The sequence below is a fragment of the Gekko japonicus genome, unplaced genomic scaffold (genome assembly GCF_001447785.1).
Source record: "Gekko japonicus isolate JY-2015 unplaced genomic scaffold, Gekko_japonicus_V1.1 scaffold19, whole genome shotgun sequence".
In the NCBI taxonomy this organism is placed as follows: domain Eukaryota; kingdom Metazoa; phylum Chordata; class Lepidosauria; order Squamata; family Gekkonidae; genus Gekko; species Gekko japonicus.
In genome coordinates this window covers 2,597,085-2,624,616 of record NW_015164664.1, presented here as the reverse complement: position 1 = coordinate 2,624,616, position 27,532 = coordinate 2,597,085, and the positions used below count along the sequence as shown (strand labels likewise).

Here is a 27,532-nt window from a genome sequence, read left to right as displayed (position 1 = left end):
CCTGCCCAAAAATAGCCCTGCCAACAGGCAAAAGGAAACCCACCTGGAGCTCCACCAGATGTCTATACTGTTCCCCTGTGCTTAGGCCATGACTTCTTCCAAATTAAAGCACACAACTGGAAAACGGCAGTATCACACACACACACACACACCCCGCTGGCCAATTCTGCTACTTGTCCACAAGACAAAAACCTCTGTGGTTGCTCCACTGGAGTTTCCCTTACAAAAGGCAACAGTGAAACTGGGATGAGCTCTCATTGGACTGAGAAGCCCAGAGGCTCAGGTTGTTAATTATGATGTGGTTAAGAGCCGGGTATAACACAATTCTGTGGAGGCAGAATCTGTTCATGCTACGTCTGGTTCATAGCCTCAACACATTTAACCACCTGAGCCTCTGGACTTCTCAGTCCAATGAAAGCTCAGGCAGAAGGAATTGTAGAATCATAGAGTTGGAAGGGACATCCAGGGTCATCTAGTCCAACCCCCTGCACAATGCAGGAAATACACAAATACCTCCCCCTCCACACCCGCAGTGACCGCTGTTCCACGCCCAAAAGATGACAAAAAAACCCCCTCCAGGATCCCAGGCCAAACCGGCATGGAGAAAAATTGCTTCCTGACCCCAAAGTGGCAGTCAGCATTTCCCTGGGCATGTAAGAAAGGGCCACAAGAACTAAGCACTGAGGCAACCCTTCCTGCCCCTCCCTCTCATGATCTGCCTAAGTTCACAGAATCCGCATTGCTGTCAGATGGCCATCTAGCCTCTGTTTCTCCAAATAAGGAGAGCCCACCACCTCCCGAGGAAGCCTATTCCACTGAGGAACTGCTCTGTCAGGAAGTTCTTCCTAATGTTTAGCAGAAAACTCTTTTGATTTAATTTGAACCCGTTGGTTCTGGTCTGAGCTTCTGGGGCAACAGAAAACAACTCCGTACCATCCTCTATATGACAGCCCTTAAAGTACTTGAAGAGGTTATCATATCACTTCTCAGTTGTCTCCTCTCCAGGCTAAACATACCCAGCTCCTTCAACCTTTCCTCATAGGCCTTGGTATCCAGACCCCTCACCATTTTCATTGCTCTCCTCTGGACATGTTCCAGTTTGTCTATATCCTTCTTAAATTGAGTTAAAATGAGTTAACAAGGGCCCTTTTCTCTGTCAAAGGTTCGTGTAAGATCACCCACCCAGGCTGTAGAAGAGAGCAGAACAAGGGCCACAACCTACCCTGACCACCCTTTCAAGGTTTAGCACAGAAGGAGAGCCAAGAAGAACCACTAAATCTGATAAGGCTTCCCTAGGTGCAACTAGCAACCCCCCTTCCCCAATAATCATAGACGTCTTCCATTTCAGGAACAAACAAATCTAGAAAAGTCCAAAAGTCTGGGGAAAGGAAGGCTCGACATTTGACCTGACATTCCTAGCCTACTCTGGGTGCATGCAGTCACATGTAATGGATCCAGTACAATTTGAAGAACCTGCCCCCTTTCCTCTAGAACAGGGGTGTCGAACTCATTTGTTACGAGGGCTGGATCTGACATAAATGTGACCTTGCTGAGCCAGGCCATGTGTGTCATAAAATGTAATGCCAGGTAGGAGATATAAACTTTATAAAGGACACAGACAAACACAATTAAAGATTTTTTAAACTTTAAATGAAACATGCTTAAAACACTAGCACTCCTGCAATAGTTTGTCTATTTAACACCCTGATAACTGACACCTCTTGCTCTGAATTATTGCATCAAAATGTCTATGCTGTAGCAATCTTGAATATGCTGTTCAGATGTATATCTGTAAGCTGCAAACCTACTTTTGATTTATTGACATTCATTATAGAAATCCCATGCTCAGTGTTCTGATCCTAGGACCCAGGGGAAAACATGAAATGGCTGGGCATTGTAAGCTTTTGTACATAAGTTTCTTCATGTGCTGGTCAAGAACATGAGAAGGCATCCTGACACAGATGGAGGGCTGTTTGTTTGTCTACAAAACTATAGTCTTTCCTAGAGAAATAACTACAACTTCTTACAAAGGGAATGTGCTGGGTGAACTTGGTCTGGACACACACTCTCAGCCTAATCCACCTCACTGGCTTGTTGTTATTCCTCCTTTAAAATTGTTCACATTGTTTTCTTACCGAGAAAGACTTGATCATGAGGGCATGAACACAGTGAAAAGGGGGAGGGAACCCAGCTGCACCCAGGATATCCCTGGTATAAGGAGCCCAGCAAAACACACACACACACACACACAGCATAAGCAGCTCAACAGAATACACACACACTGTAGGAAGGCACACAAACTCTCATACCTTGAACAAAACTTTGTTGGTCTTAAAGGTGCCTGGTACTTCTGCCGTGTGACCGAGGCAGCCCAGCAAAGCTTCCCTTTGTCTCCTGTATACAATTGAGGCAACCTGGCCAGGAAGCGAGCTCTAGCTGGTTCCCTCCCTCCCCCTGGTAAAGCCAGTGCTTTACCAGACTCTCTCAATTGCACAGGAGAGGCTTGCCTATCTATATCTCCTATGCAACTGAGAGAGTCTGGTAAAGTAAACTGTGATGTAGCAGCAGCAGCAGCAGCACTGGAAAAGGAAGCAGGAAACAGCCAGGGCCTTGCGAGCTGGATTGCAGCCCTCCGAGGGCCTGATCCACCCCCTGGGCTGCATGTTTGACACCCCTGCTCTAGAACAAGGATCCTTTCACCCTAACTAAAAAGAGGCATTGTCTGTCCTGAGCAGCAGAGAGAGAGAGAAGGCATCTATACAGCTATATCACAATGAAAGCAATACAGAGGAGACCAAGAGCTTTATTGAGAGAGAGTTGCCCCTTCAGGGGCTTCATTTCAGATACTTTAACAGACTTTGCTTCAGCTGCTCCTTTACTTCAGGAGGGAGACTCTCTGTGGTCATATCCTTGGGCTTTAAGATCGGCTCGTGGGCTTCCAGGAAGAGGTCCTTGCCAATGGCTTCCTCTACTCGGCGGCGCCACGCTGCCATCTTGGGCCTGCCTTCAAAGACATCACAGCCAGCTGCCACGGGCTGCAGTGAGAAAATGGGTTAAGCAGGCAAATGGGGTGGCATCTTCACATTTTCACGGCCAGTTTAAAGGTCACCTACTTCAGTTACTTCAAGCTATGACTTGCTGGTCCAGGCTAACATCTTTCAGGGCTTCAACAACAGCTGGAAGTGTCTGAGTGATTTTGGATTCCTACTTTAACAATTTGCTTGCTTGACATAATAGAAAAGGATTTTGTGTCCCAAAAGAGCAACTGCTATGTCTTCCAGTTAAGAAAAGAACATAAGAGAAACCAATGCTGGATCAGGCCAATGGCCCACCCAGTCCAACACTCTGTGACATGGTGGCCAAAAATACCAGGTGCCATCAGGAGGTCCAGCAGAGTTAAAGTAAGAGAGTCTGGATTCCTAGAGAAGCTTTCCCCCTTTAGCACACTGGTGAATTCCTTTTCTAATACGCATCTCTCTATCGGTCTCTGGTTTGCCGTGCTGAGGTGGAATAAAGAAAGAATCCCACTGAATACACTGAAGACTTTGTACTTTTGTTTCCTCCCCTTCCTTTCCTTCTTAATGTGATGCTTATTTAAATATGGTCAAGAGTCAAGGTCCCACAAAGAGGCAGACATCCCCTCCCTCCCCAGACTGCAGAGCTTCCTTGTGGCAACTCTGCGAGGGGCCTGTTTGCCAGGGGCATCCAGAATTGTTTCCTGTCATCAGACACTGAAGTGCTCACCTGCATGAGTTCCACAATGGCCACCAGGTCTGCCAAAGAGATCTCATTGCCTACGATGAACGGCCTGTCCTGGAGGAACTTCTCTTCAAACTGCTTCAGGACTCCATTCAGATCTTCAAGGGCACCATTTAACTTGGCAGGTGGAAGCGGCTCGTCCAAAAAAATGGGTGCTAAGGCCTAGCCAAGAAAGGAGGAGGAAGGGAGAAATTTAGAACTTGTACCTTGCTAGGTGCTGCTCTTAACATGCTCACACTGCAGCAGCCAGGAAGGCACAAGAAGGGAGTGGGGTTGCCAGGTCCTAGCCTCTGGTGGGGGATGGGGGGTAGGGTAGCCAGAGTCAGGTTCCAAAACTCCTGGAGATTTGGGGATGCGGCCTGGGGAGGACACGGGTACAATGCCAGAGAGCCCACCCTCCAAAACACCCATTTTCTCCAGGGGGACTGATCTCTATAGCCTTGCAATAAGTTGTAATTCCAGGGGATCCTCAGGTCTCACCTGGAGGCTGGCATCCCTAGAAGGGGAAAGGGGACAGCCAGTTTCACATGCTTGGCCATTTATTCCTGCCTCATTCTCCCCTCTTGCTTGAAAAAAAAGAGGCTCCTACTCTGATTTAGCCGGGCCCATGTTTTTAATTCGACCTGAGCCAGCCTTGGCTGGGAGGGCGGGGTAAAAATGCAATAACCTTCTTTTTCAGGCTTTAATTAATAATGATTATGTCATCAAGACAAAGATGGTGAAGGGTATTTAAATAAGTCAGGGGGCATCCCCGCACACACGCCCGTGAGCCAACTATTCCCGGGATCCCCCTTGACTCACCCGGGAGGAGCTGATGTCAGTTTGCACTCCTGAGAATAAGAAAAGCCAATTCCTCACCTGCACACACCAGTGGCATCTCTAGAATTTTAGCCTCACTGACCTTCCCTACTGTGAGGCTGAGACAACCAGGAGGCCATGACAGACAGGTCCCCTTGCTAAGGTGCCCACCTACTGCTGATGGTGGGAAGGCTGTGAGGTACTCGTTGGCAGCAGCGGCGGCAGCAGTGGCAGTGCTCTCTGCCCGGCCCCCAGCCCAGCCATGTCCTACCCACAGGGCTACCACTACCAGCTGCCGAGCTAGTTGGCACTCTCAGGAAAGGGTAATGGCTCAGCAAAAAGTAAAATTTAAAAAAGCTGGGAGGCCTGGGTGGTGAGTGGAGGGGCCCGGCCCCAAGATGCCCCACTGTAGCTACAGGCCTGGATGGTGACCCCAGGACTATGGGGTGTTCCACACAAGAAATGAGCAGAGGTGGTTTGCCATTGCCTTCCTCTGCATAACAATCTGCGTCTTCCTTGGTGGTTTCCCATCCAAGTACTAAACATGGCCGACCCTGCTTAGGCTTCCAGGCTGATAATATTGGTAGAGTTGTCAACCCCATGTTGGGAAATACCTGGAGATTTAGGGGGAAGAGACTGAGGAGGGTGGGGCTTGGGGAGGAACTTCAATGGTGCATAGTGCCATAGAATCTGTTTTCCAAAGTGACCATTTCCTCTGGGTGAATTGATCTCTGTTGCCTGGAGATCAGATTGTGAGGCTGGGCTATCAAGGCTGATTATTTCAGGCAGGGGTCATTTCATAGAAAAAGAGGTGCAGGAGCTCATTAGCAAAAGTTATTTGCATATGCCACACACCCTGACATCACCAGAAGTGTGTCAGAAGGCAACAACGCTCAGGCTCCACTGGACTGTTTTGGATTGCTAGCTATTGGGTGGGGGGGAACCGTGCAGATCTGTCCTCGCAGAGGAGGGAGAGCTGGTACCTGAATAAAACTTGGTCTTAAAGGTGCCACTGGACTGTTTTGGACTGGGGGGGGGAGCTCTGCAATTTACCTGGCTGCTTCTTGCTCTGACTGAGGGCTGCTGGGAGCAGGGGGTGGGGATTGTTGCATGTGCCCACCCCCTGGGTTCTTTACTGCCGGAGCTCCGCTCCTGTGCGCTCCTGCAGGAAATGACCCCTGATTTCAGACCATTAGGACTGCCAGCTCCAGGTTGGAAAATGCCTGGAGAGTTTGGGGGTGGGGCCTGAAGAGGGGAAGGTTTGGGGAGGGGAGGGACTTCAATGGGGTATAATGCCATAGAGTCCACCTTCCAAAGCAGCCATTTTCTCCAGGTGAACCGATCTCTGTCACCAGGAAATCATAGCGGGAGATCTCCAGCTACCACCTGAAGGCTGGCCATATGAACTTTCAGATCTTTCCACCCAAGCACTGTGGTTCTCAGCAAGAGGGTCTCCAAACATTCCCCAGTCTCCCCTCCTCCTGCTACCTGTCCAGGGAAGTGCCCTTCTCTGGTAGATAGTTGTCCACTGATTTCAGGAAGATTATGAGAGGATATTTTCCAAGCACAGGAAGAGTGTTTTTTAACCGCACTTTGTGAGCCCAAGCACTACAGGCAAAATCCCACAGCTGATGCTGCTTATGCAGATTCTGCCTCGAACCCAAGGTCTTTGACATTCCACTTTGATGAGCTCTTTGCTCTAGTTTGACGGTGTGAAGCAGCACCATCTTACTGCTTTATTTCACACTTAAAATACCTACCAACCTTCTGGGCACTGCAAACAATTGCTCTCCTTCAATTTGGCCCCGTGCTCCTTAAGAAGACTTGCATATTCCTTACCTTGATCAGGAACACTTTGGTTCCACACAAACGAGTGGCCACGTGCTGCCAAGACAGATACTCATCCACACGGGCTCGTTTCTGCAGATCAGAGGGGTACCAGTGATCTGGGGTCTTGAATTTCCTTGCTAGGTACAAAAGGATAGCGATGCTGTTCCAGAGAGGGAAAGGGGGGAGAAAGCAAGTAAGTTGTGGGGACAATAAAAGAGAAGCAGACTGATGCACCAGAAAACAAGAGGCCAATTCTATAAACTACTCTCCAGAAAAGCTAGAAGGATCCTGAAGGGCCTCCACTGTCACTCTAGAATGAGCCTGAAGCAACAGATGCAATGGTTTGATTAGCAGCTAAGTTTGCACAAGTGTAGAATTTACTCAGGCATAGCTGGTACCACCTATTTTGCGGTAGTACTGCCAGCACACTAAAAGTAAAGAGAAACCTGTGTTTCAAAACTGCTATCAACTTTTTGCAAACTGCACAGCAACCCCTCTTTCTGCAACTACAAGGCCTTGGAATTGATTCAAATGCAAAAAAGGAGAGAGCAGAGATTTCTGCAGTTCTGATAGAACCTGGGGTGCCCAAGAACACCATGCTAGTGTGTACCCTGGAAACCACTTGCTTCATCTCCAAAGCAAAAAAGTCAATCCTAGCTTTCCTCTACCACAATGGAGCAGGGGGTGCTTCAGAAGACATCACATCAAAAATATCTCCCCATCCCCAAAGGAGGAAGCTTGGCTCCAGACCTCCCAACCTCTTGTGATTGCTCCCCTTGGTAGCCATTTTGTGACTGGCCCTACCTCCTGCAGCTACTGTTTTGTAGTGGCACCCACTGCCCTGTTTCTAACCTCCAGAAGTGCCCAGAGGCTTAAAAAGCTTGAGAAGCCTTGCTGCAGACACTGCAGAAGTTTAGCAGAAACTGTATGATCTCCATTCCCGGAACTCTTCAACGTCACACAATTCTTACCTCTCTGATAAGGTGAAGTCAGCATCTTTCAGAGCTGGCACTTTCCCGAGGACGTTCACCTTGGCAAACTCTTCAGTCTTGTGTTGCCCTAGGTAGGTTTACAAGAGGAGTCAATAGTGGCTGCTCAGCAACAAGGAGTGCCAAGAGATAGATACTGGCTCGCTCACACAGCTTATATAGCACCCAATTCTGTGCTCCCGTCTTCATTGGGTGCACTTGGGTTTTGTGCAGGTGTTTGCCTGTCATTTCTCCTAAGCCAGCTACTAGCATTCACTCACACATAACAGAGGTGTTGCAAAGAACAAGCAAGGGGTGGAATCGCATATGCAATTGCCAGGTATAAGCCACTTTTTTGTGTGCATGCCAAATGCCCTTAACACGCCATGGAAAAAAGCTGATGTGTGCATTTTCCAGTGATCTGTGAGACAGCAGGAAATGCATGCACAAGAAGAGGAGATTGGATTGATACCCTGCCCTTCAGTACCCAAAGGAGTCTCAGAGCGGCTTACAAACTCCTTTCCCTCCCCCTCCCCACAACAGACACCCTGCGAGGTAGGTGGGCCTGAGAGAGCTCTGAGAGAAACTGCTCTTTTTTAAGAAGAAGAAGAAGAAGAGATTGGAGTTATACCCTGCCCTTCACTACCCAAAGGAGTCTCAGAGCGGCTTACAAACTCCTTTCCCTCCCCCTCCCCACAACAGACACCCTGTGAGGTAGGTGGGGCTGAGAGAGCTCTGACAGAAACTGCTCTTTTTCAAGGATAGCTGTGCCAGAACTATGGCTTGGCCAAGGTCATCCAGCAGGTGAAAGTGGAGGCGTGGGGAATCAAACCCGGTTTTCCCAGATTAGAGTCCGTGCACTTAACCACTACACCAAACTAGCTCATACCATATATCTATATACAAAAGGGGGGGGATTGTGAGGAAACAGTAAAGCAGAGACTTGAATCCTTCCAACTTCTCTCTCACGCACATGTGCACAGCTAAACTGTACTTCACACTCAAGATCCTCACACAAATCAAGAGTCCTGCATACAGCTGCTTCCACCCACCCAAATTCATCCATCTATATTAATTTAGTCTGTATACATCTGATTCTTTCCTCATTGTCAGATTGAACTCACCACTGCATATTTTAGAAACAAAGATCACCTTGGTGGACGTGTGAAAAAGCGATAGATTTCTGGTCAAAAATTCATTGTGAAATGCAGAAAATGTTTAAATGTAGTTTTAAAAAAGAACCAGAGATTTTATTGCTAGGATTGAAAATAGATGAGTTAAATATACAAAAAAAGATTACGTTTTGGTACCTGATAACAACGGCAAGAATGGTGTATGCACAATGCTGGAAACAAGAGAAAACGCCCGAGATCTCAGACTGGATACAAAAAGTGTTATTTATGGCGGAAATGGACAAAATAACAAGAAAGTTGAACAACAAAGAAGACCAAGAATTTTTTGAAGACTGGAAGGACTTAAAGGACTACCTAGAGGGAAACTGGGATGTTAAGCGTAGTTTATTGCATTTAGAACAATATTGACAGAAATGTTATCTTGTAATGGAATTTAGAATGTTGAAATAAGTATAAGAAATATAAAGTGAAGTAGGGTAGAGCACTGCGGGAAGCCACTAGATAGGGAGGGAAGGGAAATATGGGTATTTGCGAAGGGAAACTAAATGTTCAATGTGATATTATATCCAAAAATAAAAGTTTTGAACAAAAAAAAGAAACAAAAAAAAGAAACAAAGATCACCTGATCGTAGCATTAACTGGGAAAGAAAAAACAAAAGACCACCCAGCCCGGCAAGGCCACTCACAGTGTAGGAAAGACCACACACAGACCAACTCTCATAATCCAAACCACATGCATCAGTGAAAGCACCGGCACAGTGAATGGCTTATCATGCTCTCAGTTACCCCTGAAGATATTAGTTTGCTGACCAGAATTCCATTTCAACCCACACCACGGTCAAATATGCACAGAAAGGACATTTCTTCCTCAAATCAATGTTAATTAGCCCCGAATACACACAAAACCCTTAATGTAGATTAATGGAACTCACACCTGGTTTGGATGAAAAGACCCCCATCCCTGGCCATGTTTTCCACCAAGGGCACAATTGCTCCGACGGTTAAACTCAAGGGTTACTGACTGTGCAAAACAAGACACCCCTAAGTCTAGCTTATGGACCCAGCTCCCTCTCTCACCTTTGAATAGCAGCACATGCTTGAACTCAAAAGGAATGCCGTTTTTCTTGGCAAAGATGTAGACAGATCGACAAGGCTGGGAGACCAGGTCCAAGTAAAGCTCCAGGCCCATGGCAACAGGTACAGGAGAAAAAAAGCAGGCAAGGATGAGAACAGTGTTCTAAAGTCCAGGCACTGGTCTCCACAGCACCTCTTGTAACTTGGCCAGCTGCTTCGGACCAATCATGAACCTGGGACTCTATTCTCTTTCTCCACCCACCAACAATCATGTGAAGCTTGTTTTCCCAGGGATGGTAGTGGTGAAATTTCAGAGAAGCCTGGATTTCTGCCAAATAAGGAAGGGTGGTGGCTCTTTAAGCAAAAGGGCAAAGCAACTCCAAGGCTGCAGGGAAGACTGTAGGGCTGTCTGTAAATCCTGTTACAGTAATCCCTCGTGTTTCAGTTCCCTCCAGCAGCCCCACAATTAAATTTGCACCAGAAAACTGAGATTATGTTGCAGTGGGTTTCTCTGTTGCCTTCCTCAAACTTAACAGAATCCAGAGAACCTGGAGTTGCACCAATGATACATTTTTACATTCCTCCATCCCCTGCAGTACTAAGAGGAGGCTTTTCAGATTTTTAAATTTGGCAACTGAAATATCATTACAATGTTATGACATCAGATTCTCTGAATTCACAGCTTTCATTTTTTAAAGTCTCTACCCCTTTTCATTATGGAGACAGGCATTTCCCCTTATGTCTCCACAATGAAAAGAGCTATGGACTTATTTAGGAAGTTTTTATTTTGCCTGTCCAGAGTTCTGCTCAAGGTGGTTTACACGTTAACCCACCATAATATCATAATAAACTATCAATATACAAAAATAAAACAAACCTATAAAAATTAGGCAGGGAGAGTGAAGGAAAAAAGATCCTTCTTATTATTAAAAGTGAGAATCATCCAAGTTGATTGGCAACAGATGGACAAAAAGAAGTGATTTTTCATATAATGTGAAATTTAAACCTGTGATTTAGTCTCACTAAATGGAGCATGGCCACATGTATACTAACCACTTCTGGAAATAGTGTGTTTGGGCAGTTTTGCAACATTCCTATGCTCCCAAGTTTGTTTTAAGTACACCCATTAACCATCTCATTCACAAACACAAATTCTCCAAGGGAAAAATCTTGCTCACACCAAGAAACATAAGGCAATATTTATTTAAATAACATTTCCCGCATTGAAAGTGCACTTCATGTGGAGCACCAGTAGTCACTGCTGGAAGCACAACCGGACATAAGATATCGTGGTAAGAAGACAAGGCAATGCAGGAGCTCCCACTCGGTCAGGAAGGCTGAACAGGAGTCAGTCCACTCTCAGGAACAGGCTGGAGACTCTGCTGTTTCAATCAGGCTGGGTTAAAGCCCCACTGGGAAAGAGCCTCTTGTCTAAAAACGTCCTGCTGGTCTTCTAAGACTGAGAACAGCAACTTAAGAATTAAGGGAGACTGGCAGCTCATTCTGCTCAAGTTTTAGATGAACAGGATGTTCCTCTTTCACTTCTCCATTCTCCAGGGAGCTGGTAATGGTATCTGCTTTCAAATGCTACCACTCCTGAGGCCAGGGCCCCGCCTGTGATCACAAAATCCTCCAGTCCCTGCTTGTTTTTCACACCAGCGAAGCACACAGCACCCGTTCCCTTGGCTGCTCAGAATCGCTTCATGGCTTGCTCCTCCTGTGGAGACAAAGAAGCAGTCAAGCCTGACTAATGTTCTCAGAGGGCTTGAGTAAGCAACTTTTTGGAACAGTTTCATGAAGGGAATCAAAGTTAGCCAGTGGCACTTCATATTTTATATTAACTTATTTTATCAATATTTTATTCCCCACCCAACCCCCAACTTTACTGCCACTACAGCAAATTAGAGAGTTAAATGACTGCTCAAGGATGTACAGCAAGCTTCATGGCCACCCACCAGTCTTAGTACAACATGGCAGTGCACCACACCATCCTGATTCTCCTGCCAATCTCCAGCCTCGATCCCCGCTACCTTGGAACACAGAGCAAGGCCCAGACTTCTCAGCCTGCTGGTGGAAGCTTTCCACCTGCAGCAATTCCACATATTCAGAAATCCACCATCACTTTTCTTCCAGTTCTGACTGCTACACTGTCCCTCAGCCCCGTCTTCTGCCTGTGAGCGCAGACACACCACACTCACTCAGTGCAGGCCTGGTGCTCTCTAAAATTGCCAAGGCTACCCCATACAGTGGCCTTGAGGCCTGGCCTTTAGCTCTCAGCTATGCCTGGCTGTTTCTTCCACTTCTGTTGCTTCTGCCGGTGACTCCCAAGTGACAGGCTCCTCCCTTTGTCCACAGCTGAGGTCCCCTCCCAGAAGCCAGCGGTACCTTGACAACACTCTGAAGTTCAGCCAGGGCTTCCTCATACTGCTGGAGGAGAGGCTTGAGGGTCTCGCTCTTCACTGGCTGCTGTTCCAACTCAGGAAGGCCGGCTTCTTTTAGCATCTTGAGGAATTTGTGTTCCTGGACAAGGAGAGAGGGCTTCTTTTAGCATCTTTTTTTTCCTTCTTTTTTTTAAATTCTTTTAGCATCTTGAGGAATTTGTGTTCCTGGACAAGGAGACCCCCTTCCCGAGACACTAAAGGGGTCTTAGAAAATGCCCTGCAACTGAGTGAGGCATACAGGAATCACATCTTCTGTCCTGTACCCACCATAAACCCTGCAGGTTCCCTTTTCAGGGATGTTGCTACCCCAAGTCTTGCGAGGACATCTGAAACTCTTCTTGGAAGCAGAGCAAGCAAGAAACTTGCCTCTGCAGCCAACACAGTTGATACCAGGTGCAAAGTTTGGGGAGAAACCAGCAGACAACATACCTGCACTTTCAGCAGCATGGTGAAGGCCAGGCCGGCTCTTCCAGCACGAGCTGTTCTGCCCACCCTGAAAGAAGACAGCAGAAGAATGACCCACTTCACCAGCAGTTCTGGTCAGCCTACACTGCAGTAAGTGATGCATCGCTGATTTCAAGCTCTCAGGAGCAAACAAATCCAAACCTTTTGGGGGAAAAACCTTTTTCTTGGGAGACATTACCGGTGAATGTAGCTCCTGATAAACTGAGGGGCATCGTAGCTGATTACACATTTCACTCCTTCGATGTCAATTCCTCGAGCGGTGGCATCCGTGCTGATTAAGCTGTTTGAAAAGAAAGATACTAAGTGCTTGCCTTGCCACAGCCCAAACAGTAACACAGTAGATCTGGGTATCTGGGTATGATTGCCAATCTACAGATCTCACACGAACACATGTAGCTGCCTTACACTGAATCAGACAATCGGTCCCCCAAGGTCAGCACCGTCTACTCAGACTGGCAACGGCTCTCCAGGGTCTCAGGCGGAGATTTTTCACATCACCTACTGCCTGGTCCTTTTAACTGGCGATGCCAGGGGACTGAACCTGGAACCTTCTGCATGCCAAGGTGAATTATTTGAACAATTAATTCACTGCTGTGTGCAGATTGTGCTATTATTATCCCTGGCCTGGATAGCCCAGGCTAGCCTGGTCCTCTCAGATCTAGAAAGCTAAGCAGGGTCAGCCCTGGTCAGAATTTGAAAGGGAGACCTCCAAGGAATACCGGGGTCATGACGCGAGAGTCAGGCAATGGCAAACCCCCTGTGAATGTCTTGTGCCTTGAAAACCCTACTGGGTCACCATAAGTCAGCTATAACTTGACAGCACTTTCTACCGCCACCATGTTATTATTAATATTGTGATTTCGAAAGATCTTTTTTGTTTGTTGTTGTCAGGTCACAACTGACTTATGGCAACTCCAGAGACATTCACAGTTGGTTTGCCATTGTATGCCTCTGCGCAGCGACCCTGGACTTCTTTGGTGGTCTCCCATCCAAGTACTGACCAGAGCCGACTCAGCTTCTGAGATCTGGGGAGATTGGACTAGCCAGGGCTATCCAGGTCAGGACATCTCTAACCATGTCAGACCATCACCATACAGAGCGGAGGTTCAGCCCTCCCAGACACCTGCATAGATTAGCAGCAATGACTTTTCATATTTAGAAACAGAGGCAAGGCTGATGCAAGGTTTACAAAAGACCAGGAACTTCCTAATGCAAACTTGGAGGGTGCAACACAACCTCCCTCCCTCAAGTCTGTTGATAACTGAAGAACCAGTGTGATGTAGGGATTGGTGCATCTAAGCTTGTTTGCAGTGCTCAACTCCTTGGAGAAAGAGACAGATAAAAACAAACCCACCCACACTCTGCAATTAATGGACAGTTTTGCAGTTTTGTGGCATGGAACAGCTCCACTCTCAAGCTTTCAGTGGACACTCACAGCTGGATCTTCCCTTGTTCAAACTCCTTCAGGGTCCGTTTTCTCTCTGCTGGACTCAGCCGGGAAGAAAACTCTGCCACATTCACACCACCAAAGGCTCGAACTAGCAGGAACAACCTGGGGAAAGGGTGAGAGAAAGAGAGAGATACTCTCTGGCTGGCTTAGCCAAGATGCAAGCCAGCCTAGCAAAGTGTCAAGCTCAGTACTCACCTGTGGGAAGTTTCTTTGCTGTTTGTGAAACACAGCACTCGGCTGAACTTCATTCTCAGCAGAAAATGCAGAAGGAGCAGCGGCTTGGATTGCAGGCTGCAGGGCACATAATATTGCTACAGGAAACAAGAACAAACAGCCACTGGAAACAAGAACAAACAGCCACTGCCCACAGAGCTCTGGTTTCCCTTGGCAGGATCGGGGCATCATGCTCATGCTCCTCAACTGGATGGCATTCATGGTCACCATTAAAAGAATCTAATTTTCAAATGCCAATTTAAAAAACCACTCAGTGCATTTTTGCCACCAGCGATATGAACTTCTGTTCCACTTCAAGGTTTCAGGTTTTAATATCTTAAGTACAAGTTACTGATGTAGGAGTCATGGCTCTTATTTCTGAAAATGTTTCTATTCATTTCAAAAAGCTGGTGGTGTGTTTGGTCCACAAGATCTCCACCCAGAAATCACAGAGGCTCAATCCCAAAACCAGCATCCCAGGAAATAACCACAGAACACTGAACACATACAGATAGTGTAATCAGTTGGCCTGGGAAGCCACCAAACATTTGCTGACTCTCTTGCCTTGTTTTCTGAACTGTTGCGTTAATAGCTTCCCAAGCCAAGCCCCTCTGCTGTTAACAAGGACTTTTGCCCTTGCCTGGCCCATGCCCTGAAGTTCCAGGGACCTGGCTGAAGTATGGACCTCTATTTATATCTTCGGGACCCTGGTCATCGCCTTCCTGTAAAAGACCCATGTCACACATACACACACGTCCAGCTAGCAGACTTGGGCTTTCCCCAAATGTGCTGCCACTTCTTCGGTCAGAGGAGGTACCAGACTTTGCGCCAATCACGTGTATCACCATGGTGATAAAAGCCACATTTCTTACCGAGAGCCCCTCGGGGAGGGTGTAATTCTTCTCAGTCTCCTGCTGCACTGCAGTGCCACCAGGCTGCGTCTTGGAGTAGACAGAAGTAAAGAGGCAAGGCTTATAGAGGCCCAGTTGCTGCAGCTTCTCTGGATCCTTGCTCAGCGTGGCTGAAAAGAGGAGCTTTTGCAGAGGGAACTGAGGGAAGAAGGCTCTGGAAAGACAGAAGGCATTCCCTTCCTGCAAAGGAGCTCTGTAGCATCTCCTGCCTTTGGCCCTCTTTGCTCAGCCCTTTCCCAGGCCTGTTCCATTCTCGGGGCATGCAGCTACATGCCAGGGGTTTGAAATCCACGGGACAGTCTTCAGGTCCCAGCCTGTCCATGGGGGCATCCTAGAACCAGCTCAGGCTTTGAACCTTTAGCAGAAACTGACGACCATGGAAGTTTTAAAGTTTAAGTTCCAAAAGAGGCCGACTGAACCTCCAAGAGTGAGGAGATATGATCTCCACTGCTCTGCCTCCTGTGCTTTTGCCATGGCACCCTAATTTTTTGACCCTCTGCCTCCTCTGGCTGTCAGTTAACCACCTTTCCATGCCTCTGTCCGAGTCCCTGCTGGCTCACTCACCTGGCCGCTGTGATAGGGTCCTGCGGTGCCCTCCTGAACAGGTGACAAGGTCCGGTGCCTTCATCAGGTCCATACACAGCCTTCACAACCTGGGCTAGCCAGTCCTGGTGCATGTTGTCAATCATGCGGTCTGCTTCATCAATGATCTACCCTCATGTACAATTGAGCAAAAGAAAAAACTCTTATTGACACACTGAATGGATATGCAGCCATGCTATAACCATGCAGGGGCTTATAAAAGCACACACTACAGGAGAGAGTTAAGAAAGCCCATAATGTTCCCAGTTGAATCATGGGGACCTAAGTGTTCAACACAGAGCCAGTGTGGTGTTGTGGTTAACAGCAGCGGACTCTAATCTGGAGAACCAGGTTTGACTCCCCACTCCTCCACATGCAGCCAGCTGGGTGACCCTGCGTAAGTCACAGTTCTCTCAGAGCTCTCTCAGCCCCACCTATCTCACAGGTGTCTGTTGTGGGGGAGAGGAAGGGAAGGAGATTGCAAGCCGCTCTAAGACTCCAAGTGAGGGGCAGGGTATAAATCCAACTCTTCGTCAGTTGTGGCCTCTGTGCACCTCACTCACACAATCCCCACACAGCCTCCCAAACCAGCCCCAAAGTAGTGCAAACATGACTTTTGTTTGCAGGCAGACAGATTGAGACCTCTGGAGGATGGCACCACCTCTGCTGCAGTGCAAATGTCGGAGGATGTTTGAAGAAGAGAACCGTTCTTCTGATTGCACCTTTTACAGGCAAAGAACTCTGGAATGACTTCTTGAAGTGTGAAACCCAAAACAGTCCCCATCATCCTAACTTCATACAGCAAAGATATATGGAAAGAGGGTCTTGGGGTGTGCCTCACAGCTGTCGGGCTCCCTGGCCCTGAGCACCCCCCCCGCTGCTTTTAAACTGCTTTTCAATATTCTTTTCATTCCACTGCTTTTATAATTATGGACTGTTCTGTGGCTTTTGTTTTGCATTTCAAGTACATGAACAAAAACTAAAAAAGTATTTTTATTTTGTTGCCTTTCAGCAGCTACAGGAATGGGATCCCTTGAAAATTATTTAAAGCTAAGTTCAAGTTAACCTTTATTGGCATAAAATTATTTAAAACCAATAGTGCAAGGTTATTTCCTGATGCTTGGCAGGTAAGGAGGGCTTGAAAGCTGCATGAAGGAATGGTGTGGGCCCAACCATGTCCACAGTGTAACTGCCAGAAAGAAATACAGTGACCCATAACAGCCAGGTGCTTGCTACAAATGGCAAACATGTCCAGTGGGTTCAGACAGGGACATTTGCCACTCACCAGAAAACGAAGTTCTCTCAGGCTGAACTGAGGACTGTGCTGAAGATGGTCCACCAAGTGCCCGGGGGTGGCTACAACAATGTCTGCCAGACTGCGGAATCCCGTGAACCTGAGAAATGCCAGTATATGAGAGTTTTCTATGGGATGTAACTGTCACCACTGTGTGTGTATGCACACACAGGCAGGTATTGGACAGTCAATGACAGGAAATGCTACGGAGCCCTCTCTTAACTCTGAAGGCTTTGACACCCATCTAGCCAGGACTCCTCAGGACCAACCACAGCCATTGTGGAATTCCAGGCCAAGAGTCTGTTCATTTTGGATTGGGATCATTAATTCACTATATCCCACAAGTCACTGCAAGAACAGTTCCCACACACCCATGGGAGCTAATGCTTGGGTTTCCTTTCTGAGTTTTTTGAAACACAATGTCCAGAATACCATTCTGAGCCAAATACTGGATTCCATAATCAGGGAAGGCAACCACCACACCAGGAACCCCGGCTGGAGTGACTGAGAGGAGCACAGTCAGGTGAGCTCTCCTCTGAGCCTGTTGCTCAGGTGGTTTTAAGACCACCATCCGTTCGACCAATGAGCCAACCCAACAAAGTTATACACAAATGACACCAAGGTGAGAATGAAACTTACGTTTCCTCAGCAAGAGACTCTTGCTCCTTCGCAAAAGACTTCTGCCCGGTCAGTTGGACGACTTTCAATCCCATTCCATCCGTGTAAATGTTGAATACTTTACTCACCTAGGGAAAGGATTGAATAAGAAGGAGGAGGGGGAAAGGCGAGAACAGGCCTGTAGAACAGTCACCCCTGGCTCAGTCACCCCCCTGGCTTGACGAAGAAGAGATTGGATTTATACACACACCCCTTCACTCAGAGTCTCAGAGTGGCTTAGAATCTCCTTCCCTTCCTCTCCCCACAACAGACACCCTGTGAGGTAGGTGGGGGTGAGAGAGCTCTTTCAAGGACTGCTCTTGAGAGAACAGCTCTGAGAGAACTGTGACTGACCCAAGGTCACCCAGCTGGCTTTATGTGGAGGAGTGGGGAATCAAACCCGGTTCTCCAGATTAGAGTACACCACTCTTAACCACTACACCACTAGAGCAAGACTGAGCAATCCCTGTCCTCAGCGGCCGCTTTAACTGCACTTTTGGATCATTGAGGCAGCAGCAACAGGAAAAAAACAATGTGAGTGCATAGTCACAGGGGTTAAAACCCAGTCAGATAAGCAATATCCGTGCATGAGACAGGTACTGGAGTGGCTCATTATTCCCAAAGGCAATATGCACAAGTAGTACAGCTTTGGGAGATAGTTTCAGAGGGTAGCCATACTGGTCTACAGTAGAACAGCTAGCTTCAAGTCCAGCGGTACCTTAGAGATCAACAAGATTTTTGGGGCACGAGCTCTCGAGAGTTAACGCTCTTGCCATTCCAAGGCGAAGGCAACTTTGATTATTCTTTGAAGGGTCTTTAAAGAGACTGTGGTGGGGAGGGTTGCTGTTTGCATCCTCCCAACCAGGCAGTGGCATGGAAGGACTGGAAGAAGGGAGTGATTTAACCGGGGCGAGGGGAGCTTGACAATCCACCTGCAAGCCCAGACTGACGAAACAGCAAAGCAGAGAAAGACTGTGGGCCAGATTTGGCCTGGACTAACACTGTCAGGAGAGGCTGGTTGGCTGTAGCTGCCACTATGGGTGGGGATGGCATTCCCTCAGGGATGCAGAGGGTCCAGCGTGCCAGGAAGTGGGGAGGATCCAGATGTTGAGAATGGCCCTAAAGACAGTGGTCTGTGGGTGGACAGAGTAGGGGGCAGGCATGGAGGGCAGAATGACATGTTTCCTGGGAACTGCACCCAGAAAACATGGTACCTGTAGCTAGATGGGACCACCCCACTTCTCACATGGGAGAGCCCCTTCCAAAGGAGACCTTGGTTGTCAGTCAGGTCAGCCATACATTTGAGTGGGAGACTAAGGGTCCCCAACTTCCAAATCACACACAATGACCTGCAGCACTTTCACCAAGAGGTGTGTTGGAAAACCCCATTTTATTGGATAGGATGGATTCAGGGCAGGGGACAGAAGGATTCAGGAGCTTACCTGCTGTGCTAGCTCTTTGGTGGGCAAGACTGCCAAGGCTCGCACCTGGCAAACCACTCGTTCTAACAGGGCCTGCCAAGACAGAGTCAAAATATTAGGAACAGCTGGCAGGTTCTTGTTCTCAGTCTGCTCAAATACATACATAAAAGCAAGCAACAAACACCCCCCCTTCAAAATGGTCTTAGTTTGTTGCCTTAAGTGTTTTTCATACTGCACTCCCCAAGTTCAACAGCCCACTCTTCAGGGGATCTGAATTCATTTATATATTTATTTGATTTCTAGCCCTCCAACCCGTGCACAGCAAGGCTCAGGGTGGGTTATAACAATGTAGATACAAAAATACAGCAACAACTATTAATCTAAATTGAAAATAATCTCTAAAACACTATACACATCAATCAGCTATTAAACAATAAAATGGCAGTCAGTAATACAAATTAATGCATCCACTCCCACAGGCTCTACACGTATGCAACAGTAGATGTTAACTAATACTGAGGCAAGTGAGTGGACGAAATGATAAAACAAGATGGAACATAACAAAGCATGACAGAGCAGGGGGAGGCCAATCCAGACGAACTTCCGCCGCCTCAACCATAGGCCTGGCAGAACATCTGTTTTACAGACCCTGTGGAACTGTGTTAAACCCCGCAGGGGCTGGATCTCACTTGGGAGGGCGTTCCACTAGGCCGGTGCCATTCCAAATGTGAAGAACACACTTTCTACAACCACACTGAGACTGCTTGGCAGAACCAGATACACGAGACGATGGAGAGAAGGCCTAATGCTGGTTGAACTTGTGACATACTTGCACACTATGACCAAAGCCACAGAACTTGAACCGAGCTGGCTTTACAAAAGCCACAGAACTTGAACCTGCCAGTAAAAGTAATTCTTTGGAAAACACATAACAGGTGCAAGGACACACACAGGCCTACAGCCCAGCAGCTGCCTGCTCTAGCCAAAGCTCACCTGTACTACAGGGATGACAAAGGCTAGTGTTTTACCACTGCCTGTAGGGGCTGAGACACAAATATCACTCGGCTGGTAACCATTTCTCGTGAACAAAAACCCACCAGATGCACTCTCCAAAATGGCTGGAATCACCTGTGCCTGAACTGAAAAGACAGAGACAGAGTCATAAACTAGGACAGGGTTACTTTTCTGGCAGAAGGTCTTGTAGGTCATCCACTGACTACCCCAACCAAGCGCCTCAGACAGACCTCTCACCCCAACACACAAATGGGTTCAACTGCCCTAATTCCCCTTCATAGCCAACCGCAGAACAGACATGTTCCAGAGGAAGATATACTCAGATCCAGTGCTACAGTCAAGTATTTAATTACATTTCTAGCCCAGCCCCAAAATGTTCAACAAATTAAATGAAACAGCCCTCGTTCAATTAAAATCTTGGAAGAGACATTAACACCTTTTCCTATGACCTGATGACCAAATGCCAGCCCACACAGAAAAGGCCCCATTTACTTCTGAAAGAGGCCCATTGCCCAGCAACCAAAAAGTATCAACCCCTTTTCCCCCAGCTCATACTGGAGAGAGTCTGCTCTAGGAGCTTCCGGGTTATGGCGGAGCAAGGCAGTTGAGACTCAGGCGAGCTCCTGAGAATCACCGACACTCTGTGCCTTTAGGGGGGTGCTCTGGTTTTCCAAAACCCCACCAACTCTCCTATAGAGAGTCGGCTGCTGGAGACTTGTCCTGATCGCCCCGCGAGTGGCAGCAAGTGGCTGGATGACTGGGGCTGTGCCAAAGCACGGCGTGGTGTGGAGCAGCCACAGAGCCATGACTGCAACAAGCTGTGTCACCTATCTCCCAGACTTTGGCCATCTACTAAATGCAGCTTGGAAACACCACGGACAGAGTATGAAATAAAATAAGCTGTTCTTGTTACAAGAGATCATCCACCTGGTTAAGGTACCTGGAAACAAATATTCTATTCCATTTGCTTGCAGTTTCTTCCTCAATTTGGGGTGGATTTCTGGAATGTCCTGGAGTGGGACACGGTTCTCTTTGATCCTTTTCTGGACTAGCTTGGGCTGAGCAAGCCACTGTGGCAAATAAGGCTGCACCTGCAAGTCACATGGGCAGAACACTGAAACTGTGGCCCCGACCCAAGGAAGCACATGTGTAGCTGTGCCCATTTGTCAGCTACTGTGGGCAACAGACCACAAAGCATGCTCGGTAGTTGTCTCGAAGACAAAATGCCCCTCCAAACCTCCCAGTAGAAAATTTGCTTTTCAATATGCGTTTTAAGGATCCTCCCCTCCTGCCCAAAATTTGGTGCTGACTCAGGAAATAAAGTAGAAATGTGAGTCATTGGCTTAGAAGACAGTTAAGTCAAGGCTTTAACAAACAGTCATCCCAGCACCCTGATCTTCACTTCAGTCAGTTTGCTTCCATACATATCTTAAACATTATGGTATAAAGAACACTTGCAATCAGCTCCAGCCAGTGAGTTACCTTCTGCACAGCCTTTTGATCTGAAGTGCCGAGGACAATCACGGGAGAAGGGAGGGGTGTTCCCTTTCGATTCAGTGTCTTCTGCTCCTCTCTTCTTTGGGCATCTTTCTCTGTAGGTGTACAGCTATCCTCTCTCTCTCCTGCTGCTGCACAGCTGTTGTCCAGATGACTCTCCAAGCTATCATCACTTCCTGGTTGGCCAACATTTTGGTAAAAAATACATAAATATGGCAAATTGTTTGAATTTGGAACAGCACAAAGAGAAAAAGGTTTCTGCAGCAATCTCAGGGGCCTCATGCCATACAGGCAACATTGGGGTGGCGGTGGCTGAACCTAAGATGTGCCTCCATATGCCTACAGGAGGGTCTCCAGAGAGAAAGACAGAAAAGAGACCCCATTTTGACTGCCTACTTTACAATGAGGGAAGGAAACTAGGGCTAATTCATCTCAATAGCTGCTCACACAAGAGGACTTATGAAAGACACAACAGCAGCTGCTTGAAGCAGACTGCCCCTGCTTGGGGTGGTTTCTGCTGCTGTTTGCAGAAGGAATTCCTAAACTACTATGTGTGCAGCATGACACTGCTCACATAGTAGTTTAGAAATTCCTTCTGCAAACAGCAGCAGAAACCACCCCAAGCAGGGGTAGTCTGCTTCAAGCACCTTGTGTGTTGCTTGCACAAGGAGATTGCTCCTGCAAGATGCTCTTTATGCGAGTCAAGACCAATATATAAAATATCATGAGTCAGACTATGCTCCTCATAAAAGTGATCTCCTCCAGCTGCAAAGATGACAGTGCATTGTACAATGACAATGACGATGGAATTTTAACAAGGCCTCAAACACTGGTCCCTGAAATCAAGTTTAGCCTGTCCCTACATACCTGCTTCAGTTTTTCTTGGTGGATTTTTGGACTTCCCTCTGCTCTTTGGAGTTCTGCTTCTATTCGAACCATCTTCCTCATCAGGACTTTCCTTCTCAACAGCTTGTGGCTGCCTGTTTGGCTTTCTTTGGTCTTTTGTGCAAGGAGATTCATCACTTGGTCTCCTCTTTCTTTTCTTGGTCTCCGGCCTTGATTCCTTCTCAGAGTTCACTCCAGAGATTTCATTCTCTGCCCTTCTTAGCTCTGCAGAAATTGGCTGATCCTGTTTCTGTTTTTGCAGCTGGCGGATTCTTGCCCTTTCCTGCAGCCGTTGCAAAAGCACCTGAGATTGGTCTTCTGGCTCACCCTCTTCATCACCAGTGTACCTGTGGATTACACAAAGATTACAGCTGTTCTACAGCATGGCACTGCAACAAGTAAGTCATCTGTGAATCAAAAAAGTCCCATCATAATGTAGAAAGATGCCTTCCAGCTTCTGCAAGTAAGAACTTCAGTTTCTGGATGCAGTGAAGTTCAAATGCAGCAAGAGGCCTCTAACTCTAACCCAGATATGATTCTGCCAGCACAAAATACAACATAATAATGTTGTGGCTTCTAGTGCCTTATGAACCTCCAGTAGGAACTACATACTACTCTGCTTGCCCTGTCTCCCCCCCACAACCAAGATGATATTGTAGAGTTGGAAGAAGTGAGAAAAACTGCTAGAGTACTTTCCCTATGAGAAGAAGCTAAGCTTTTTGATATAGAAAAAATGGGGGGACATGGGAGAAGTTCATAAAGTTATCTGTATATGCAGAGTGTGGGTACAGAGATTTTGCAGTGTCATGTAATACCAGAATTCAGGGTCATCCATCGGCTACATGATTAGGAATTGTGAAAGAAAGCACATCTTCACACATCCTTAATGTACATAATTTGCTGCCGCAAGATAAAGTGCAAGCTCCTATCATAAGAGGTCTTCAAAGGGGAATGAGGAAAAAAACCCCAGGGAGGTAAGGTCTATAGCTATTAGCTACATCCCAAAGAAGGGCAATGCCAAGGAATGTTCAAACTATCACACAATTGCACTCATATCACACGCTAACAAGGTCATGCTCAAGATCCTACAAGCTAGGCTTCAACAGTACGTGGATAGAGAACTGCCAGAAGTACAAGCTGGGTTTCGAAGAGGTAGAGGAACTAGAGATCAAATTGCCAACATTCGCTGGATTATGGAGAAAGCAAGAGAGTACCAGAAAAACATCTACTTCTGCTTCATTGACTATGCTAAAGCCTTTGACTGTGTGGATCACAACAAACTATGGCAGGTCCTTAAAGAGATGGGAGTACCAGACCACCTCACATGTCTCTTGAGAAACCTGTATAAGGGCCAAGAAGCGACAGTTAGAACCGGATATGGAACAACTGATTGGTTTAGCATAGGAAAAGGAGTACGACAAGGATGTATACTGTCACCTTGCTTATTTAATATATATGCAGAGTACATCATGCGAAATGCTGGCCTGGATGAATCACAAGCGGGAATTAAGATTGCTGGGGAAAAGATCAACAACCTCAGATATGCAGATGATACCACTCTAATGGCTGAAAGTGAAGAGGATCTAAAGAGCCTCTTGCTCAGAGTAAAAGAGGAGAGCGCAAAAGTGGGCTTGAAGCTCAACATCAAAAAAACTAAGATCATGGCATCCGGCCCCATCACTCCTTGGCAAATAGAAGGGGAAGTCGTGGAAGTAGTGACAGACTTCACGTTCCTGGGATCCCAGATCACCGCAGACTGTGACAGCAGCCATGAAATTAAAAGATTTCCTTGGGAGGAAAGTGATGGCGAACCTAAACAGCATGATAAAAAGTAGAGACATCACCCTGCCAACAAAAGTCCGCATGGTCAAAGCAATGGTATTCCCAGTAGTCATGTATGGCTGTGAGAGTTGGACTATAAGGAAGGCCGAGCGCCGAAGAATAGATTCTTTTGAACTATGGTGCTGGAGGAGACTCTTGAGAGTCCCTTGGACTGCAAGGAGATCAAATCAGTCAATCCTCAAAGAAATCAACCCTGACTGTTCCCTGGAAGGCCAGATAATGAAACTGAAGCTCAAATACTTTGGCCACCAAATGAGAAGGGAGCACTCACTGGAGAAGACCCTGATGCTGGGAAAGATTGAAGGTCAAAGAAGACGGGGACGGCAAAGGATGAGATGGTTGGACAGGAGGGCCTGGCGGGAGCTGGTCCATGGGGTCGCGAAGAGTCGGACTCGACTGTGCGACTGAACAACAACAACCACCTTTTTTTTGCTGACACGGTCAGAACGTTCAGAGTGAATGCTGACCTGAAACGTACCAGATTACACCTGCCTCCCAAACGGGTTGCCGCGTACCGCCCCCCAACCGGGAATCCCCACGCACTTGAAGCGGCGGTGAAATTCTTACCTCTGTACTAGGAACAGCGCCATCGCACGCCGTAACAGTTTCCTCTCTGCTCGGTGCTTCCTGATGACGAAACAACGGCGCGCCAGCTCGAGCTTACTTTCAAAGCGCGTGGCAGCCGGAGCGCCAACCGTAAAGGCTCAACGGTATGAGCGCGCGCACACTCACTACAGCGTGGGCAAAAACTCAACATTTAAGTGGGAAATGCAATGTCCCAACCAACCCCGAGTCTCCATGCGAAGCTTCACAGAAGACCCATGTTTCTGTCATCAAGATGCAGCTTCAGGAAAACCGCATGCCACGAGGTGCAGAGACCGGCCGCAAGGATTTCCTGTTGCTCGCCGCATCCCCTGAAATCGATTCTCGCCAGCATCCCCCCCCCATCGTAAATTAGTCCACGTGGCCCCTTCATTCTTTTGGTTCACGTGCGCTTGCAGGAACAACCCCTGCTGTCATGCTCGGTCGGGGGGGGGGTTTCCCCATTTTTCGCTTTGTGAGGGATTTGGGGGCACCAGTAGCCCTTGCAAAGTTGGGAGCCAGTCCACGGGGACGCGAGGGACCAGGGCCAAGGCATGCATAGTTCATGGCTGTCCCAGCTCGAGTGCCTCAAGGCTGCTCAGCTCGCGAAGGAAGCCCAGGACGACTCTCAGCGCCGGTCCATCCAGCCCCAGGCTGGCAAGCTGGGACGGTTCCAATCTTCCCTGCCAGTGCTGCAGTCTGCAATCCTTGAGAAGTATCCGGGGGCTCATTTAGCGGGATGTTGGCCCCTTCACACATATCGCAGGGGGAGGCGTGGCAAATTGCCCCGGCGCAGTTTGATCCCCGATTATACATCAGACACGCTGGCGGCACACCACGGGTCCTTCCCTCGGAGCCGGCGCGTAAACGAGGGGCCGGAGGGGAAAGCCGCGCACCAGCACGACCACACCGCAGGCATCCAGAGGTATCCCGTGGCAAACCGTTTGCCAGTACTTTGGAGGTACTACTTTTTTATCACGCATTTTCGGTGGTAAGCCACAGGCTGGCCACGGGTGCGCTCCACTTCCCAGATGTTGGGGTGTGATCGCGCACAGATAATCCGCCCACCACCCATGGCTCTCCCGCAGCAAATTCGGCATGTGAACGGGGCCATTCTTTGTCTAGCCTGAACTGGACTACACAGCAGTGTTCTTGTAAGATACACACACTCTCAGCTTACTTGTAATGGGGAATAGTTTAATGTCCAGCCCCAATCCACCCTCTCCTATCTCCACACACAGCAGCTGTAAGATAATATTTTCTCTTCCTTGGAGGGGAGTCTATGCCCAATTGCACCCCACACAATGAGCCCATGTTTTGAAACTGTATCAACCTCTCTTTGCTTTTCTGGGGTGGGGGGGGGGAAGAGAGGTTATTGCCAAATCACAGCTATAGTCTCCTCTCTAGTGAGCATGTCACCTGCCCAATGGTGCCAAAAGTTTCTGCCTTTCATGATCCAGCCTCTCCCCTCCATCCTGCTTTGCTCTCTCAGGAGAACTGAACTGGCAGGTTGTTTTGGCTTTTAATCCTGTGCAACAACATAGGAATACCTAGCATCTGCCCAGAGGGGAAAAGAAAGTCCTCTCTCTTCACTACCGGCTTAAGGGGATATCATCTGTCTTCATGCAATTAAAAGCTTCAGCTACCCATTTCCTCACTTTAAGCCTCTACTGAAAGGACAAGACTCTGGTTGCAGCAGGGTCCCATACCAGCTTCTTAAGCCGTTTGCCACTGCAACTGGCACCAGAGGCACCCTTGGCTGGCTGTATGCACAAGGGGGCTTTATATTGCCTTCCACCTCTGTCTGCCCGCTTAAATACTCATTTTAATGAGCCCAGGGCACCCAGTTTCCTACAGTGGGCTGATTAACAGGATGGATGTGTATGTGGGGGGAAAGAAACCTCCAACTTGGGTTAAGTTCTCATATATCACAGTTCTAAAGACTGCAGAGAATCACCAATATGAGCAGAACTTCAGATGTTCCCCAGTCTTCATGTCAGCCTATTTGCATACAGTGCAATTTGCTAAAGCTATTGTGCTATAAACTACCACAAGTATCTTGAGGCTAGGCAAAACTTTTGTTCATTTTGCCAGTCAGGCAAATGGTAAAATGTTTGTGAAATACTGAAATGTTTACGTTGGCTTGGAAAACAGATTGTTGTCAGAGTATTTCAATAGATATGCAGAACATAGCTTCTCAGTGATTAGTGGTTAAAGCAGCCAAGTATTCCCCCTCCCAGCATACTGAAGATCATCTAAATAGGTTTACAAGAGATATTTGGGAAACTCTTCTCTACTTTCGTAATCTCTAGCAATGCTGTTGACAAAGGATCAAAAGACAAAACTGAACCAAAACCTAGTTACAGCTATCATTTTGCCACCAGAAGCTGCTGCACCAGAAAGACAGGCATGAACGACTTAAAAAACTGAAAACAAAGGCTGCTCTAGCCCCAGCAGTCATGCATGGCTGCGAGAGTTGGACTATAAGGAAGGCCGAGCGCCGAAGAATAGATTCTTTTGAACTATGGCGCTGGAGAAGACTCTTGAGAGTCCCCCTGGACTGCAAGGAGATCAAATCAGTCAATCCTAAAAGAAATCAACCCTGACTGTTCCCTGGAAGGCCAGATAATGAAACTGAAGCTCAAATACTTTGGCCACCAAATGAGAAGGGAGCACTCACGAAGACAGGAAGGCCTGGCGTGATCTGGTCCATGGG

General features: G+C 47.6%; 2 protein-coding genes across 2 annotated transcripts; both read right to left on the bottom strand.

Annotated features, from left to right (window-relative positions):
• Positions 1-2,791: 2,791 nt before the first annotated feature.
• On the bottom strand, positions 2,792-9,758 carry LOC107108540 (glutathione S-transferase theta-1-like). The gene is made up of 5 exons (XM_015408983.1): positions 9,566-9,758; positions 7,359-7,446; positions 6,397-6,547; positions 3,745-3,921; positions 2,792-3,035 (listed from the first exon to the last, which is right to left on the bottom strand). Exons 1-5 carry the CDS (start codon positions 9,675-9,677, stop codon positions 2,835-2,837), a joined length of 729 nt encoding a protein of 242 aa, XP_015264469.1. The 5' UTR covers positions 9,678-9,758; the 3' UTR covers positions 2,792-2,834.
• Positions 9,759-10,785: 1,027 nt separating this feature from the next.
• DDX51 (DEAD-box helicase 51) lies at positions 10,786-24,838 on the bottom strand. The gene is made up of 16 exons (XM_015408981.1): positions 24,802-24,838; positions 22,375-22,739; positions 21,493-21,683; positions 20,951-21,101; positions 19,990-20,135; positions 19,018-19,089; positions 17,558-17,664; positions 16,910-17,018; positions 15,607-15,752; positions 15,004-15,196; positions 14,114-14,229; positions 13,904-14,020; positions 12,647-12,748; positions 12,433-12,496; positions 11,948-12,082; positions 10,786-11,279 (listed from the first exon to the last, which is right to left on the bottom strand). Exons 1-16 carry the CDS (start codon positions 24,822-24,824, stop codon positions 11,253-11,255), a joined length of 2,064 nt encoding a protein of 687 aa, XP_015264467.1. The 5' UTR covers positions 24,825-24,838; the 3' UTR covers positions 10,786-11,252.
• Between the last annotated feature and the right edge of the window lie 2,694 nt (positions 24,839-27,532).